An 18,777-nucleotide genomic window follows, 5' to 3' on the forward strand; every position below is an offset into this window, starting at 1 on the left:
CTTCCCGAGCACAATCACAAACCCAAAAGGGATCTAATCCACACGGTAACTAGTATGCTGGTAAAACACACCAGAAAAACAGTCGCACTGTACTTTAAGCATATGCTGCGTGGTTGCGCCCTGCTGCAGATGTGTTTATTAAAATACATAAAGATTGAATTGGGAGCAATTGTAAAACAAGACAGGGTGAAGCTGATCTCAGTGCTAAAAAAAAAAAAGGAAGCTAAAGATTTTCAAAAACATTTGCATTAGTATAACTTTTTGAATCACAGCATGACATGTAAGGTCTAAGTCACACAGTCAACAGTTTCAATATTAAGTACCCCCAGGCACTCAGATGGAGTGTGCTGGTGTTACTTCACTCCTGTATAAAAACGTGACCTTTTTAAAGCCATACTAAGATGTCTAAATAAAAGTCACCGGTTTTCATAGATGAAAGTCCAGTGCTACCCACCAAATCCAGTAAGAGCTACATTGCCTTCAAAAATTAAGTTGCTTTTCTCTATATCGGGACTTAGCGGCGTACCTTTCCCTAGGTTTGGACCTTAGCCCCAGCCGTTCCAGACAGGTCCTCAGAGCATCCCTCTGCCAGGTGGGTCTCTGACAGCGGCGGATCCCTGCCTGCACGCTCAGCCCCACGCTTCTCCCCTCCCCAGTCACGCGTGTGAACACCAGCCACCACCCGGGCCCCTGTTCTGAAGGTAAAGTCTACGTGAAGAAAAATAAGCACCCGGTCCCTTATGTACCCATACAGGATATAACAAATAAGGCATTACTGGTACTAATATTCTATAACTGCTGACTAAGTCAGGTCTTTACTCAGGACCCAGGAGTTGCATTTTATTTTCTTAAAAGGCAAGTTAATGAAGTAAGACTAGCCGAGAGCATCAGGCGCTCGCTGAAACACAGAACCTGCCAAACTAGTATTTAAGATCCCCAGCATGCAAAACTCTGATCATATAAAATTAAATGCAAAGAAAATGCTATGGAAACATTTTGTCGCTTAAATTACCACAAGAAAGGATTTGATATTTTTTTAATCGTATTCAAATTCAGCAGGATGACTAACAGAAATCCAATACTTTTCTGTCTTTAGGCCTTATTCCACACATGCATCCTACAAATATCTTCAACTCCTGCTGACTAGAAAGAGCACTCGGCTCTTAACGGCATTAAGCCTTCCTGGTCTTTTCCTGTAAAGAACCTAGCAGAGAACATTTCAAATGCACAGGTACAGAAAACAACACATGGAAGCTCATAAAATATATTTATAAATTGCCTACACAAATAGACACAAAGCACAATAGTAGCTTCCATCCAGTTCAAGTATCTAACAATATACACTTTTTATTTTAATCAAAACCCTACAACAAATCACTAAAAACACATCAGAATAATCAAAGTTACTTTATTTATATTCTTTTGTATTAGATTAATTATAAATTTGAGAAGAATATTTAAAATAAGCAGAGGCATTGTACTATAGGTTACCAACTTGCACATATTTAACTGTTGCACATGAAAAGGTTTTTTGTTCTTACCAATAAATTTCTGAGGCATTGAGCTTTTTCGCTTTGCCACGTTGCTTGCTAGCCTGTCCAGCACAAGGGCTCTTTCACTCCCCATCTCTGCCTTGATGTGCCTTGCCTCCACGCTTGCTAGTTTGGAAAATGTGAAAAGAAAAAAAAACAAAACAAAACAAAACAACAACACGTAGGTGAAAAGGAAAAAAAAAAGAAAAAAAAAAAAAAAAGAAAAGGAAGAGATGAATGGTTTAATCTCCGGAGTTTGCCACACTAACTGGGAGGAAACAGTTTGGAGATCTGATGTAAACTTGTTTTGCTTTTTCTGTCGTTCTTGCTCTTTGCGTCTTGGGCACCAGTTGCGGTCAGTGGAACCAAGCACAGAAACAGGCACTAACCTTGCAGTCCTGAGCTCGTGCAAGGAGAGCATAAACCAGACAAACCCAATATCTTCATTAGCAAGAGGAAGTGTAAAATAAACTGGCTGGAAGGGTTGGTTACAAAATGTAGATGGAGGTATAACCTCTGTTAGCCTTTCTTTTTTATTCTGAGTAAGACTGTGTGACACCTGCAGACTGACATCGTGCTTCAGCACTTCAGTGTAAGACACCCCGTCCTCTTGCTACGCTTTTTTAGGTATCAGTCATGCCTAGATGCCTTCTTAACTAATCACTAAGAAACTGGCGTGAAGTATATCAATGTTCCACTAAAATCAAAATAATATAACCTTTCAATATTCACTTCTAACTCATTTTTTCCAGGTGTCATTATCACTTAATTTTTTTTCCTAAATGCTACGGCTAAAACTAATTAAGAATGTTTTCTCTCTGGCACACTGCTACGCTTTAGCGTTAGGTGTTTTCAAGCTCATTACAACCTCCAGAATTTCTAATTTTAGGAAAAGTACATCTGCCCTGCGATCGCTCCCTTGAGACCGGGCCCCAGACCGCTTTAAGGATCTCACCATTCTCCAGAGGTCTCCTTCAGCCGTGCTAACCAGTGCCCATCGCTTCACGGAAATTACTGCTCGCTCTCACCTCATGGAGGCTGCACAGGCTTTCGAGCTGGATGAGCCAAGCTGAGGGACTGCCACCTCATATCACTACCGCCAGACTAATACTGAACGTAACTGCTGCGGCTTCCCCCCAAAAAGCTTGCTCTCGCCTGAAGAACAAGTATCGGTAGTGGTACTTTTATATTAAAAAGTAGCACGAAGAGTTTCAGCTTGAGGGACCACTGCGGTGAAAACTAGACCCGTTTTAAGAGACTGCCCATGCCTTTAAGAGTTGGCATCTAAGTAGAGGGAAATGAAGACAAGGAAGGGTAATTTACCCTCCCAAGGTAATACAAAAGGTCAGATCTCACCGTGAAAGAATCCTGGCTGCCGTGTTATTGTACTATCACACTAACATACCTGAACATATGAAGCATAATCGACGTAACAGAGAAGTAACGCCAGAGGAAAATGACACGAGCACTTTGGTATCACTTCAGTCCTGCTAAATGCAGTTTTATTAAGTATTGGACTTAAACTGCAGTTTGCTAAGTACAGCAAGTGCTAAAAATGCAGTATCATCCTTCCATAGCTCAGTGTGCAGCACTTCCCTATAAATTTCAAAGCCAGTCACTCCTTACTTGTTTATTATTGCTGTTATTGATATCATATGAGTTTCAGTCAGCACAAACCATGACTCACCAAACCTCAGCCAGAACTATTTGTTAATGTTTGTTCAGCATTTTGAAAATGTAAAGCGCTTCATAAGTACTCGATGCCACAAATACTAGCTACGAATATGACTCAGGATGGATGGAATAACAGGGCTCAGCTCAGCCCTGCCTTAGTCCTGTTTCATCAGGCTGTAACCCCATGATACACATGATAACCAGACCCACAGAGGGCATGCCTACACAGTGCCTTAAAGGTAATAACACACTGCTTTTCTAATCTGATTTTTATTCCCAATGACTCTGGTATGTTTAGAGACTTACATAAACATATTCATCAACTGCTAAAATGCACCTGCTTCCAGCATGAAATACCAAGATGCTAAGTAACAGTTTGCATAAAGTGAGACAAAACATCAGATTAAGTTGAAACTATAAGGGAAGGTCAGGGGAACATAATCATCCCTTGGGATTTTGGCCAGACGCTCTAGTTAACTCTTGAGAATAATGTTATGGGAGTTTTAATTTCAGGACTTCTGTTGAACTCTCATGCTCCAAAAACTGGAATATGCTTTCTGAGCTCTTTATATGACCTTTAGCTAACTGCAGTTCAGGGTTTGAACTATCCCCAACCCAGAAAGCTTGTAATCTTGACATTGCACAAGTCATTAATAATAGTAATTTAAATTTTAAAAACTCCGACAACCCACAGCTACCCTCAACAAGATAATAATACAAACAGTGCTGTGTATTCAAAAATTTACGTTGTAAAGAAAAAAAAAAGGAAAGAAAACACAATTCATCCATGTCATAAAAGCGGCTCCCTGGTCCCTGCCATTTCTTCATTTTTCTTATTTCGTTCTTCTAGTTCCTCTTTTTCTCAGTCTTTAACTTCGTGAGTTGTATTCATGTTCTATTAAAGCTTTAATTTCACATTTTCAGAATCTTTTTTCTCTACCTTCTGAGAGAACTCAAAGAGTGAGGTTTCCGAGAGTCCTCTTAGCCAGCCCTAGAAACACCCTGGAAGCCACACGTAGCGTACCAGTGTCTACTTGTCTTGTCAGTGTTATTTATGTGCCACCAAGGGAACTTTATTAAATTAGTGTCAAGAGGGCAGACAAGCGGCTTCCTGCAGAGGTAACAACAGTCTTTACTCAGACGGGATTGCTGAAGAGACAGTATTGACCTGCATAATATGTTCTGGGACATCGTAAGCATCAATCTTCCAGCTTGATGTCTGTCTGCCATTTTATTTTAATGCTAAGGGTCTTTTCTTTTACATTAGGCTTTTCTACTCCTTGCTAACGGCCATTTTTTTCCTAAAGAAAAAAAATAATCTCTATTTATGGGCCACAAAAGGTCTTTTGACAGTGTCTTCATAATACAGCCTCAGGGAAACAGACTCTGCTGCCATTGAGACACAGGTGGCTACGCTGCTGCTCTCCCACAACACTGCTCTCTCTACCCAAAAGCGAACTCAAAAAGATCTCACCCATCTCTTTCTTCTGGGGTTCAACTCCATGGCCAGAAAACAACAAAAACTCTACGGATGCTGAAAGAAACTCTGCAGACCACATCAGTCACCCTCTTCCCTCTGGATCAGTGCTCTCGCACGTGCCTCTGGACTGACGTGGAAAGCCAAGCTCCTAAGCGGGGTATTTTACACAGCAGGAGGATGGGGCTTAGCCCCAGTGTCCCGACCACTTTTAAGCTTGGGTCCCCATCTCCCGCTCACCCGACACCAGAGCCTGGCTACGGCGTTCCCTGGTCACCACCTGAGATGTCTCTGTGCTGCTTCTGAGTACTGTTGCCTACCTCCGCGGTGTGTGCTTTTCAGTTGTGATCTTATGTTTATAAAGCACTCCCATAAGAAAATTTTCATAGAAACATGATTTATCCATGATGAATGACTACTTGTGTTTTCTTGTACTCACTGGGTGACGAGCCAGCTCTCTAGAACAGTGCTGTCACCTAGCCATCGTGTCATTCTGTAGATGTACAGAGAGCGGATACTCTTCTTCCATCCAGCCCAGAGCGCAAACGCACGATCATTTAGCCTGTACCGAATTGTTTCCATAGTGTGGTTTCTGTCACACCGTAAACGTGAATATAATTTTTAGAACGTGCGGGCATCGTTGACAAAACCCTCAAGCACAAAGCAGAGCTCAAATTAGAGGCATTGCTTCCTGTAGCATCTCTATGTGGTCACTAAATAATGGAGAGTGGAACAGAGAGGTGGGTTATTGTGCAACGAGAACAACGTGACCAGAGATTGTTATCAGGGACTGAGCAATGCTCTAACAATACTGTTACATAAACCCTTTATTTCAGAAATATTTCCACACTGCTATGTTTGGTACATGCAAACCTTGTACTAAAAAGCAGCCAGGGTGGTTACTACGGTCCTGATGCTTTTCAATATTTTCATTAATTATTGGATGATGGCACGTAGAGCATATTTGCGCTTAAAGATGGCTCCACATGAGAAGGTTGCAAGGACTTCAGAAAAGTACCAAAATTCAAAGCGATGCAGAGAAGTAGGAAAATGGTCAGAAATCAAAACCCGGTGTTCACTAAACACAAGCGCACAATGCTACACTTAAGGGAAAAAACCAAATCCAATGCATTAAATGACCTCCTGAGGTCCCTTCCAGCCTTCCCTCGCTGTGATTCTGTGATCTAACGTAGTGCTGATACTAGAGAACGGAATGGAAATGCCGCAGCAAGACTGGAGTTCCTGTTTTTCATAAAACTTACTACTCCACTGAAAACACTGCAATATTTTTTTATAGTGCAAAGGTCTTAAAGGCACACGGTACAGCCACATCGTGTCGTACTGGAAATTCACATTTCCTCTGTGACCAATTTAAGGCATGCTGTACTACTTCAGTAAGTACTACATAGCGGATTCTGGATAAGTGAAATGTTGCTATTCTGAAATGAATATAAACCATGAGAATCGTTTAAAAGCAGAAATCTATAGTAGGTATCATGTTTTCCATTTTCACGTGGTGGACATCTTGGAGCGATTGCCATCATGGGAGTATGTACTGTAACATAAAACCACAGTTACAATACGTATGGGTTCTCATGAAAACCAAAACTTGCTGACATTCTGATAACCATTTACTTTTACTAATGCTCTAAAAAACATGTCATTTGCTGAAAAGAAGATAGTCCACGAAAAAAAACTATAAAAGTCTAGCTTCGTTAAATCCTTGTTTCTTTATGGCGGTTTTTGCGTGCGCATAAAGCCTGATACAGCAACCTGCTCGCTCTGCACGGGACTCTTGTACCCACGCGGTTACCATCACCTATCAACAGGTCTTCACCCTGGTTTTCAGGCCCGGCTTGTGATGATGCCTGCCGAATCTTTGCTTGATAATCGTACCACCAAATAATTTTTTTTCATTAATTAATAAAGTGCCTTGGTAAACCTTGTCATCTCGCTATGTATATTTTTACATTTTAGTTTTCTTCTCTGAAACCTCAGTTTAAGTTTTTCCTTGAAAAGAAAATCCTATTTGAAATTCACAATCAAAACAAGGAAACTGGAGTCCTTAAAGTTATTGTTTGTTTGTTTGTTTGTTTAAGGCTGCATAACAAAAGCATGGGAACCTGAATTCTGAAACTGTAGCCTCAGCTCTGCTACGGATTAGTCGTATAATCTTTTGGGAGGTCACAACCACTTCCTGACTCTGAATGGGAAAAGTAATTCTTTCCTGACTTACTGGCGTATTGTGGGACTTAAATCAGACAAATTCATTTTAGGATTTGAAATACTCAGGTGAAGCAGGCTCAAAGATGATGGCAGTTATTTTTCACCAGAGTATTTTCAGAACTGCAGCACTGAGACTGTGAAAAGGAAAACAAGAAAAACTGTGTTTTGATACCTTTTGCCTTCAGCCTTTGTCAAAGACAGCCCTGTACTTGAAGAAGTCCCTAACCTCTCACTACCTCCTAAGCTGATCTATCAGTGATCTTCGGGACACCACCCCATTTCCGTGCCCTAGATCCATGCCACTAAAACTTCTGCAAATTCTACCCGATTCTGACCAACAGTTCTTATTCTAAAGAAAAGGAAGCATCAAACGGACTGAGACACATGAACAACTGCTGTCAACAACCATGGGCATCCACTCATCCAATAAAATAAGCCACATAATAGCATTAATGTAGGAATAATTTCACATACTGCGAGTGTCACCTACAGAAATGCTGCGTACAAGGTATTTTAGATGTTTTAGTCAAAGTAACCGTGAAATAAAAAAGTGATTAAAATAAAAGCATTCTGTAACTAGTTGCCTGAGGGATGCATTAAACCAGCCCCTTTTGTAAGATGTTACAGCCCCTTAGGTTACTGAAAACGATTGTAGTAAAAACCGTTCTCAGGCTGTGAATTAACAGCTTACCCGATGCCCTTTTTTAAGCACCAAAAAACCAAGACCACTGTAACGTGATAAACTCACCAGCCTCGCACATGCCAGCATTCTGCAAATAAGTACGGCACCGCTCCTTGTGCTCCTCTAACGAGCTCCTCTGCTTGTAGCTCCTTCCGCAAAACTCACATTTGTACGGCTTCTCCACTAGAAAAAGAAGAGCGCAGTATAAAATAACCACAAGAGACTACTAAAACACTGTCTCCCTGACATTCAAGTATGTAGTTACTAATAGCAGATATTCAGCTCATGGAGAATGCTTTAAATTTCTGTTAAGTTTACGAGCACTGTAATCATCACAAAATTAGGGTTACGTAAGGGCGAAACCCACCGGACACGTAAGAGTTCCTCGCCATCCCCTAAGCTCAGCGCCAGAAAAGAAGAGGACTTACAATCAGACACTGGTCCCAGCAGCTCAGGTTCCTGGAGCCCTGCTCTAGCTGACAACTTCTCTTGGCCTAACTTCCCTAGGGAAGACCAACTGTACCGCTGCTAAGCCGGGACTACAACTGTCCTAACTGCCTGACCTAGGTCCTGACTACACAGAATTTTTCAAGGATTTCATGAAACGGATGAAGTTCAACCAAACCAAAACCATATGTGAGGTTCATTTCATTTCCAAAGGTGTTTATTGCAAAGTGAATTATTGTTCCTAACTCAGTTAAGCTAAAGCAAACCTGTTTGAAACTCAAGGTATCCCCACCGCCTTTCCCAGTGCCTCGTACACAAGGACTGGAAGCACTTCCTAAATTCTCTCATTACTGTTTTTTAACAGACATCCTCCAACGCACCCAGGCAAAATATCATCCCTGTAGAGCACAAATATAACTCGCCTTGCGTTGTATACTGTGCAAAAAGACCATACTCCCTACTGCTAATGCAATTGTTCCCTTGTTTACGTGATTCACTTGAAGAGATTTTCTTTATGCCATTCAACAAGCCAGCTCTTAAAAACTTCATCACAATAACCACACGATGTGTTTGAAGCATGATGTTTTTAGCATTGTGCTGGTGGGGGATAGTCACCACCCAGTGGTTGGGTCTTGATTAAATCAGGATCTCATTTACCCATGTCAGATAATCTCATTTTTAACTTTGAGTCTTCGTGAGGTTGAACTTTTTTTTCTGTAAAGTGCAGTGCAGAGATAACATCTATCATTTAGAATAAATGTTTTCTTTCTAGGCCCCTGTATAACACAGGATATACACAAATCAAAGAGTAAGCACAACTTGTCTCTTGCAGATGTGGGGGAACCAAGATTAATCAATTTATTCCTGGCCTGTTATTCAAGTCACCTCAGCTCTGTGCCTCCATTTCTCCCATCTGTAAAATGGATGGAACACCCTACCAGCCTTGAGAAAAACCACTGCCATTTGCTGAGCACGTTAAGACCTTCAGATGAAAGGCACTACACAACAGCGAGGCGTTAAGTGGCAACAGAGTCATGCTGTCCTGGATTACGCTCCTAGCGCTGTCCTAACAGCTCGAGATAGGAACGGAAGGAAGTCCCAGCAAAGCACGTCTTCGCGCAGCTCCTCAAATCCAGAGCTCGCTGGCATAGCTAGCTGCACTCATGTGAAAAAACCAAGGAGTTATTTTGTGCAAGCAGGTATCGAGGCTGGCCGTTTCTCGCAGCACACGGCTGCGACAGCAGGTTTCCCTGTGCCCTCTTTCTGCACGAAGAGCGGAGCTGAGTCCCGAGATGGTTCCATCAGCACAGCAGGCAGAGCGAGTGGTCACCGCTATTTGTCAACTCTTCAAAACCAGACCGGCTGAGCAAACTTTGCTGACTGACTCTTTATTTTCCACACCTAGTGTCCTAGTGACACACATCTAAAACACATGAAGTGTCTTTGAAGTCACTTACCAGAATGTGTCCTTAAGTGACCTGTTAGCGCATCCCTCCTTTGGCAGGCATAACTGCAAAGATGACATTTAAAAGGTTTTTCCCCTGTATGTAGTTTAATGTGGCGGAGGAGGTTACCCTTCTGAGTAAAGGAAGCTCCGCACTGATTACACTGGAATGGCCGTTCACCTTAAAATGACATACAAAAAAGGACATTTAATGGTTACGTGGGTATCATGCTATCCTCACACTCTTTCCTTTTTGGAAGAGGAAAGAATGAGGTACTGGATCAATTTCTTTCTATAGAAACACACACAGCCCTTCCGTTGACTTCAGTGGGAGTTACGTGCAGCTCTGGTGTCAGAGCTTCTTTTTACATATGTACGACTATGGAAAACACTGTGCAGTTTTTCCATGGAAATAAGGGTTCTGGAGGAGGCTGATTCCAACAAGCTAGCAATTTTTAGAAAAAAAAAAAAAAAAAAAGGTCTTATCTTACTGCAGGTCGAAACCTAAGATGCTCATTGGTTTGTTGCCAAAGTACAGCACAAAGAGAAATATATATACAGACTGGAAATGGCAGCACAAAACCAATCTAACTTGTGTTTTGTGTGTCCGAAATACTTAAATTACATAGTGCCTTTCATCCAAAATTCTTAAAAATGCCTCACAAACATGCTTTCACTAACATTCAATCCTGATAAGAAGAAAGGTGGGTAAAGTGAGGCACAGAAAAGTGAGTAACTTGCTAGAGATCACATGTGGCGTCAAGGACAGAACAAGGAAATCCCGATTTTGGTATCCTTTTTTGAAATAAGTAGTCTAGATTACGAATTATTATCCTTTCAGCATTCAGCTCTTACAAGAATAACATAGGGATATTTACCAGTGTGGCTACGCTTATGAACCATCAAGACATTGAGGCTAATGCAGGCTAATCCACAGATATCACAATTCATTTTTCCACTAGCTGGCCTGACGTTGTCATATGAACCAGAATGTCTTTCCAGTTTAATGCTTTCATATTCGTTATATTCTCTGGGATAGGTGTAAGGCATTTCAGATTCTTCTGGGTTTTCCATACGCTCTGAATTTAAAGCACTCTCCTCTCTTTCACTGTATTCACCTTTCACTTTAACCACATCATCTGCAGGCAAAACAAAGCACAAAAGTGAAAAAATGCTCATCTTAGGCACAACGAAGTATCTTAGGAAAAAAACTCACCACAAATGACATAAAATTACATTATCAATCGCCCTAAAAGTTTTACTTAAATACTCAGAGATGAAGAAATGCAGCTGAGACACAAATCTTCATGGGTCATGTACGCTTAATGATACTCACAGTGAGATAAACTTTAAAAATACTGACCTGCCTGTTAATTACCTTTGATGGATAATTTCCTCCTACAGATTATAAAAGTATAATACAATACAAACTTCTGCAATTACAGGGTACTATTCAGGATTCAAAAGAAGATACTTATGCCCACAACTCACAATTAGCCTACAGAAATTAGCGTCTCAGGCTGTTCCTGTGCACTGGAAATACAGAAAGACACAAATTAAAAAGGATACTTAGAGCTTCCTGCAGAACCTCTGGTGCTTGAAACAAGCCTAAGAAACGTGTCTGATCCAGTGGAAGACTTCCAGTGCTCCCATCCTATAGATTCTCATCAGTTAACCCTAGTCAACAATCCTAATCTTCACTTGCAAATTGCAGTTTTTATCCAAAGATCTCAAATGTGTGAGGAGCACCCGATAATCTTAATCTTTATAATCTTATAAACCCGATAATCTTAATCTTTCTTACCATAAGGTTACTATGTGAGTAAAACTAGCAGAGGCAGGGTAAAGATTTCCCGATAAATAAATGTATCCCAGAAACCTTAAAAAATTTGTCCGAGGTCATATTGTATGTGGCAAAGAACCCAAAGACTGATGAAGATCGGCATCCGTGGCCTTTGAGGAGGTTCCTGGACCTGTAGCCACATCCAGAGGAAACCAAAGACGTTGCCTTAAATGAATGCAATTTCATGACAAGAGGAGAATGTAACAAGTAGCTAATAATTTACTAACAATAATGCTCCCGTGTAAAAATATAAGCAAATTGGTCACACTATATAAAGAGCTGATGATTCCCAACTTACGCTGCTGAATTTCCCTTCCACTATTAACTCCAGCGTTACCAGCACTCGCATTAAAATCCTTACGAATTGACAGGACAGCTTTTTTCTGCCTAAAGCTGACTTTTCCACCTAGGCAAGAGCTAGGCCACGGCTGAAACTTGAGTTATGCCTCAAGCTACCAAGTGAAGAAAAGCACTAAGAGGTAAAATACATAGTTTCCTGTTTGAAAGTATTGTTCTCATGGCCACCTGCTCCTCTCTCAAACTGAGGGTTAGACAGTTAAATATGGCACTTAATCACTTGTCCTTTCTCCAAAGTACAGAACATGGACTGCTGAATATGTATTAGCTCTGGTTCTGAGTAATAAACCACATCAAATGCCGAGAACAAACAATGGGTGACAGCGAAAATGAGGTGGCAACATAAAAGCAGCACTGAAAAATAAAGATCTGGCAACCAATGCTTTCATGAAATCAAAATTTTCAACTATATTTTAGTGATAAAATCACTCCTCTGTCCTAAATGTCTGCACTAAGCCCAGCCAATCCATCTTACTTTGGGCTGAAGTGAGGTGGAGGAAACAGGTGGGTGATAATTTCTTCATCCTATGCAAGAACCCACAGCGGTGTGGAAAACTCCGAGATTCCTCTTGGTGCTCTCCCTAGATGATGATAGCCACAGAAGGATGGCTTTTTTCCCCCCATATCGTGCGTTTTTATCCCCATACCCTAGATGTTTTTTAGAGTTTGGTATTGGGACCGACTGCCCTGGTCCCAGAAGAGCTCACGCAGGTTTGGGTGTTCGCTTGGGGGTCACAGGGAGGTCTAGGGTCACCTGCAAACGGGCCATTTTTCTCTGCACCTTCTTCAGTACCGGCTCTGCTTCACATCCCGGGGATTCCTGCTTCCACTGAAACAGGGTTTCCTCTGCAGGTACCTTCTGCTGCCATCTTCATGTCGGAGGGTGCGAGGGCGATCCTGCGATCAAGACTCCTTCCAAATTAGTTTATGCACCCATTCCATCACTCTAAGGAAAAATTATTGCTAGTTGCTGAAAGCAGCTTTCAACAGAATCTCTCTTCCAAAAAAAAAAAAAAAAAGGATTTTTGGCTGGTCGGTTGGTTGGGTTTTGTCCCTCTCAAAAGGAGGCAGTTCCAAAATAATTTGCTACATCCTGCACAGCATGGTAAAAGGAAGTACACATTGCAGCTGCACCTTGGTGGTACTTTCAGAAACAATTTCAATTCCTACTTTCTACTTAACGTCTCACCTTTCGTCTGCATCAAATGCAATTGCTTAGCAGTGGAGGACTAGTTGTAACCTCCAACTGAGAAGACTCCTCTGCCGTTTTCTACTGTTTCTCACCACAAGTTCATGGCTCACAGCTTTTTGCTCTTTTACAGAGTTATGCCAGCGTTCATGTAGCACAGCACAAATGCTGATTTGAGTTCCCCTTGGCAAACACTTGCTGACTGGCACAAACTGGGCGAGCCATCCTATGGTTCCACTGCGGAAAATAATTACCTCTGCATTTTCCACACTGCATGCTGACTGCTTGCAATACTCGCGTTTTCTTATAGTAACGGAGAAGGATGCACCTGAGTTCTGATCAAGGCTTTTCCACCACTGCCTCCCCCCAGCAAACAGCCAGTGATATCCCACCAAAGCTCGAGTGCTTTTCAGTTTGCACGTAGGCATCTGAAGAACCTCAACGGAAAATGTCACCTTCTGATGTCTGAGGAGAACAGAGAGCAGAAGCCACTAGGGAAGAGGCTTTTTTAAACCCAATAAATGTTAGAAGGGTTGGAATTTTTCTGCCCCAACACACCTGTTATTGTTCAGAGTCTGCTCCGCCTTCCTGACAGCAATTCTGAAGAAAGCTTTGGTACAAAGCAGCCTGAGGAAAAGATGGCTCAGTACAGGTCAGCCTAAAATCAACCAAGTGGTTGCAGAGGTCTGAAGCAACCAAATTCCTTTTTCAGCCCTGACTTCTGCTCCGTGTTCTGGCACGCAGAGGGAATACTGTGAGATCAGGAGACAGGCAGCTGTGTGGAAAGGTTTGTGTCTGTCACTTAAAAATCGTATCAACATATTTTAATGAGATCAGGGAGTTTCCAGGCTGGTCTGCCTTAACCAAGAGGAAGGCAGCTGTAACTTCAAGTAGAAAAGGGAAATTCAACTGAGGAATAACACAATTATCCCTAACACCACTAACGAAGGTCCCCCAGTTGAAAAAAGAAGTGCTATCATCTCTTCTATGCTTAGGAAAGTAAAGAGGTCGTAAGAGGAAAAAACCATTCATGGTGTCCAACCCAGGTAACTATTTTTCTTGAGGCAGTTCATGAAGGTAATATACACTGCAGAAAAAAAATGCTGTAGATTTTACACAACAAAGTACCAGTGTGATGCGTTAAGGCTGATGCACATGGTTTCATTTCCTGGGGAGATGATTACAAGATGAAAGACATACTCCAGAGTAATATTTTTGTTTCACCTGAAACACTGTAAAAACAATGGGTTCTGGAAAAAATCCAAAATAAAGCTGTGGTGGCAACTTCAGACTGAGTCACCACATGAACAATGCTTGTATATGTTCTATAAAATGCATGAATAAAAAAAGAAGTCAATAGCAGCAAACAATTAGGACAAGCTAGAGTGTTATCTCAGCTATTCTCTCTAGAAGGAAGTCTCAGAAGGAAACCCCCCCAATTACTATATTTAATCCAAGACCTTGGCATCAAATATAGAGAAAAGAACCTAAGTTTTGTACCGTTGTTAAGCAAAGTTTGCCAGTAGCGTTAAGAAAAGCACAAAGAATAAAACCCAGAAGCTATTAAAGACAACGGCACAAAAGGGTGATGTTGCTCAAGTGTTTTACAAGGAGTGGGGTCATAATCATGAAATCCTCAGCACATGCAAAAAGTCAACTGGATAACAAAGAAACTTAATCATCTTAATGTGGCATTTTAATGATGCTGCTGATTTGCTATGCCAATTCAGAGATAATGAGCCCCTAATGCTACAGATGTTCAGCCAGACTAAAGAAAAAAAAGAAAAAAGAAAAGCTTTTCTTGTACGCCATTTCCTAACTATCCAATTAAACAAATTGTGAAAGCATATAAATAGTTTACCAGGTTTTGACAGCTGTTAATAGGATTCAGATGCCGAGGAACAAGGGAGTCTATACGTGTGCATATTGAAGGATTCTTGTGACTACCTGGATTTGACAGGTATTAAGTGATGATTCATCACCGTTATCTCCACAAATTGTCCCCAGAAATAGCAGTATAAAACCAAAACCTAGCGTGCACATACTAGCGTTGGTCCCCTCCCAGAACGCGAGATTCCTTTACCTAAACCAGCTTGAAGCAGAACAGACAGACGTGGTGAAAGTGAAAAAGTCAGCGGAGTTTCCAAATTAAAGTCAGAATCCTGCCTGTTTATGAAAAACACCTCTACAATGGAATTACCGCGCTGTGGGGGCAGACATGTCGTGAATTAAAAACCACCCATATTCCTTGATGAATAAAGAGAGGTTTGCAGGACATCCCATCAAAATTATAAACTGGGGAAAAAAAAAAAATTCAAAAAAAATCAACACTCTCCCTAAGGTTTTTTCCTTAAATAACAAAAAGAAAAGAATTACATGTGATATACCTGTATATATTGAAAATTTGGAGACTGTAAGTAATGGGGAATTATAGAATGTGACGTGACACAACAGCAACGTGAGATTTTTTTTTTTTTAGTAGAGGCAACACAGGCAGACATGGAGAAAAGTTGCCTTATCTCTGTCTTCTACACCACTGCAGATACCAATTCTAGGGAAGGGAACGGAGTTCAAGCCTTTTTGGCTCAACCTGGCTTTGTTTCTTCCACTGACTCCAGAGATAAACTCCCCTTTTCGCAACAGCAGCGATGCTTTTATGAGATCATTGTTTGCCAACAAAGGAAGAAGCAATCACCTAGAAGCGGTAGCAGCTTTCAGCCAGCCAGCAGCGGCGACAGCAGCGAGGAAGACGTAGCGGCAATAAACGTGGGCTCCCTCCTACAGCGCGCACGCCGCCGGACCTGTCCCGCTCCGGCGTCCCCGCAGCTGAGGTGCCCTTTTTGTGCCGCTGCAGGCCACAGCAGATTCTTCTGCACTGAAAACCCCACGTACTGCATTCGGTACTCCTGTTCTACGATGCACTGGAAATCCATAGATTTCACTTCCTTGACTTATTAAAATTATTACTCGGACATATTGGCTTTGATTTTCTCTTTGTGCCTTCCAGTATTTTCTTAGTACTGTTGTTCAGTATCCATTTTCGCACAAAAAACAAGCATCTATTTTGTTCAGATACCGTATGAAGCGTACTTGAGTGGTAATTCCTAAATGAACCAGTGCAGTACGCACCTGGTGGAAATTTCACTTCTAAAAATAGGAGAGAAACTTTCATAATTCCCCTTTGTGGAGTGCGTGCTCTATGGTAATGAGTTTCCTTGTTTTTATTGTGACTTGAAACAAAAATAGAAACAAATCAAACTGAAATGCAGCACTGAGAATTGGAAAGGAAAAAAAAAAAAAAACCCAACCCAAACCAGGCATCATTTTCCAAGCACTCGGATGTGTATTTTCTACTTCATTAATACCAGTGTCTTTCTATCATTAAAACACAGTGTAATTTATCTAGTTGTACAATTAATTACAACAACAACAACAACATATCAACCACCACACATCATCTCCAAGCTCATGTGAGCCAGGAAACTTGAATTACACAACTGGTTCTTAAAGCATCTTATTCAAACACAAGGATTTTTCTTATAAAGATGCAGATTCCTGTGTAAATCTATACTTTCAGACCTGATATTTCCCATCTATTACCAATTTCTGCCTAATAATAATCTAGTGGGTTTTTTAGGACTTCAATTCAAAAGGTTTCCAAAATACGTTCGAGTTATACTACCAGAAATAGCGATAAAGGAAAAACGTTATCCAAAACCGAGCGCTGCCGAAGCTGGAGTTAAACGGGACAACTGCACAGCAACGCCGGGCAGCACTAGGCCGTGGTTTAGGGAAGGAAATGAAAAATAATGCATTTAACTGACACTACAAACAGAATTTGGGGAAGCAGAATGTTACTACCTGAGACAACATGACTGGGGGCTAGAAAACTACGCTTAGTACTAGCCTAAAACTATCGCGGGATTTTCTTTTTATTTTTTTGATTAAAAAAAGTGTCAATAGCTTGCCATTTTTCCTCAACCGCCCATACCCCCGGCGTTGCACAGGAGCACAGAGGATCAGAGGGAACGCCATCCCACATCCCCGGGCCTGCAGTGCCCAGATTTTCCAAAGCCTGTCCCAGATGAATTTTGTTGCATTTATGACACCTGTTAACATTACCCTTTCAAATCTTAACATCTTTAAACTCTCCCTCTTAAAAAAAAAACCCAACAACACCACAGAAGATGAAACTGTACGCGTTCTTCCCTTCTGTTGCAGTTAAGATAGCATCGCTCATAGAAAACATTTCTAAAATTACAATTCCTAAAGTCCAGAAAGCCAGATACAATCACAACCGTTAAATCAGACTTCAATTAGACAGTTAATCAGAGAACATCTGGACCTAACAGTCAGACTGAAAAAGGCCACATGTTAAATTCAGATAATCGCCTTCATTAGTTATATCAAGGGACCTATTACTAATACGACCACTCAGGCATGATCGTCTCTGGTCAACTGCTTTTTCAAATGAACTTCAAATCTGAGAAGTTGAAAGTGTAGTTTCATTTAGCCTTTTTTAATCCACCTCCCAAAAGTCTTTCTTACAATGCAATATACTCTTGGTGTTTGATACTAGAAAAAAAACAATAGGAAGAGAAAATATAATATAATACCGTGGAGAACAGGGAAATCTGTGAGAAATATCAATGGCATTTTAACACCTGTAAGCTGAAGACAGGAGCTTGGTTAAGATGTTGCTCAAAATCCTTCAACACCATAATCTTCACAAAACTAAGTGTCTTGTTTTGATTCAACTATAAAAAAAATTCCAGTAGTAAATAATCTGGATTCCGAGACTTGAATTTTAGATTACAAGCACATTCTCTCCAAATTGAGGTTTTTATAATGAAATACTCATGTTTTACTTTTAGCCTGGTCTTCCACAGAAGCGTACGCATCCACTCTGTGCTCCCTTAGCACCGTTCAGACCCGCGCGCCGAATCCAACCCTATCTGGCAGAGGGGAAGGCTTCTCAGAGTTACCCTCTTCCGACTGTTGGCCTGTTCAACAGAGGGCCCAGGAGTACCTGCGTCTCCCAGAACCACTCCTGGAGGTGGTGCTCCTGCCTCAGGAGAAACAGCCGGTGCGTTGGGCACGCTTGGCAGGCGAGGTGCAGCAACAGGCTGTTCAACAAGAATCCCATGGAATTGAACTCCGAATTAAGCAAAGTTCGTAACAGCTCCTACAGAGCTGCAGAAGCAACAAAAACAGGAACGAGAACTGGAGCGCTTGAATGCAGCGTGATGGGAGACCGCGGTGAGAACACGGCAAAGCCGGCCTCAGGTACCAGGAGTAAAATCCGGCGTCAAGCACATGATGCAAACTTTGCATAGTTCAATTAGAAGTCAGCCAGCAACAAGACGCAACCCCACTGGAAACCGAGCTTCATCGATTCCAACGCTCATGGAACTATTTGCTGCATTTTAGCAAAGCTTTGACTCTTGTGGATTTATTTCTGCTTTCCGATACCTTTCCAGCAGCACAAACGGTAGTAAACCTGCCCCTTAAACTCACACATTTTGTGCCAAATGAACAGCCTACTTTGGGGGCAAAACATGAGTCATCTTAATTAACTGATTTCCTTTCCACCAACCCATATTTCTAAAAATGGATTATTTTCTACAATGACATGTGATTTGAGTTCCTAGGGCCGTTTTCTTCATCTTCACTTATTTCCTGCTGGGGGGGTGGGGAGGGAACACACCACAACTCATCTACCCTGGACTAGATTTTATTTCGATGCCAAAGGAATAAGTATTTCTCTCACTTTTAATTTCAAGGAATTATTGGTACGAATCCGAGATACACACTGTAGAACAAGTGAAGAAAAATGCAGTTTAAAAAGTTACGGAAAGGAGTCCGTCGTCTATTGAATAGCGCGGTGCATCCATTCTCCTTCCAGA

The 18,777-nt window shown here is 41.4% G+C and overlaps 1 protein-coding gene across 5 annotated transcripts in view; it reads right to left on the minus strand.

Moving 5' to 3' along the window:
- Nucleotides 1-18,777, minus strand: part of IKZF3 (IKAROS family zinc finger 3) — a 37,227-nt gene that overhangs the window by 6,679 nt on the left and 11,771 nt on the right. For 2 of the 5 annotated variants that reach the window (XM_082332081.1, XM_082332080.1), the window contains exons 4-7: nt 10,361-10,621; nt 9,496-9,663; nt 7,658-7,774; nt 1,542-1,658 (exon numbers count right to left, since the gene is read on the minus strand). In XM_082332081.1, the coding sequence (XP_082188207.1) occupies nt 1,542-1,658; nt 7,658-7,774; nt 9,496-9,663; nt 10,361-10,621 (663 nt within the window). The remainder of the gene's footprint in view (nt 1-1,541; nt 1,659-7,657; nt 7,775-9,495; nt 9,664-10,360; nt 10,622-18,777) is intronic. The other 3 variants (XM_082332083.1, XM_082332082.1, XM_082332084.1) reach the window with 3 other exon arrangements.

Source organism: Platalea leucorodia (genome assembly GCF_965183815.1).
Source record: "Platalea leucorodia genome assembly, chromosome: 22".
NCBI lineage: Eukaryota > Metazoa > Chordata > Aves > Pelecaniformes > Threskiornithidae > Platalea > Platalea leucorodia.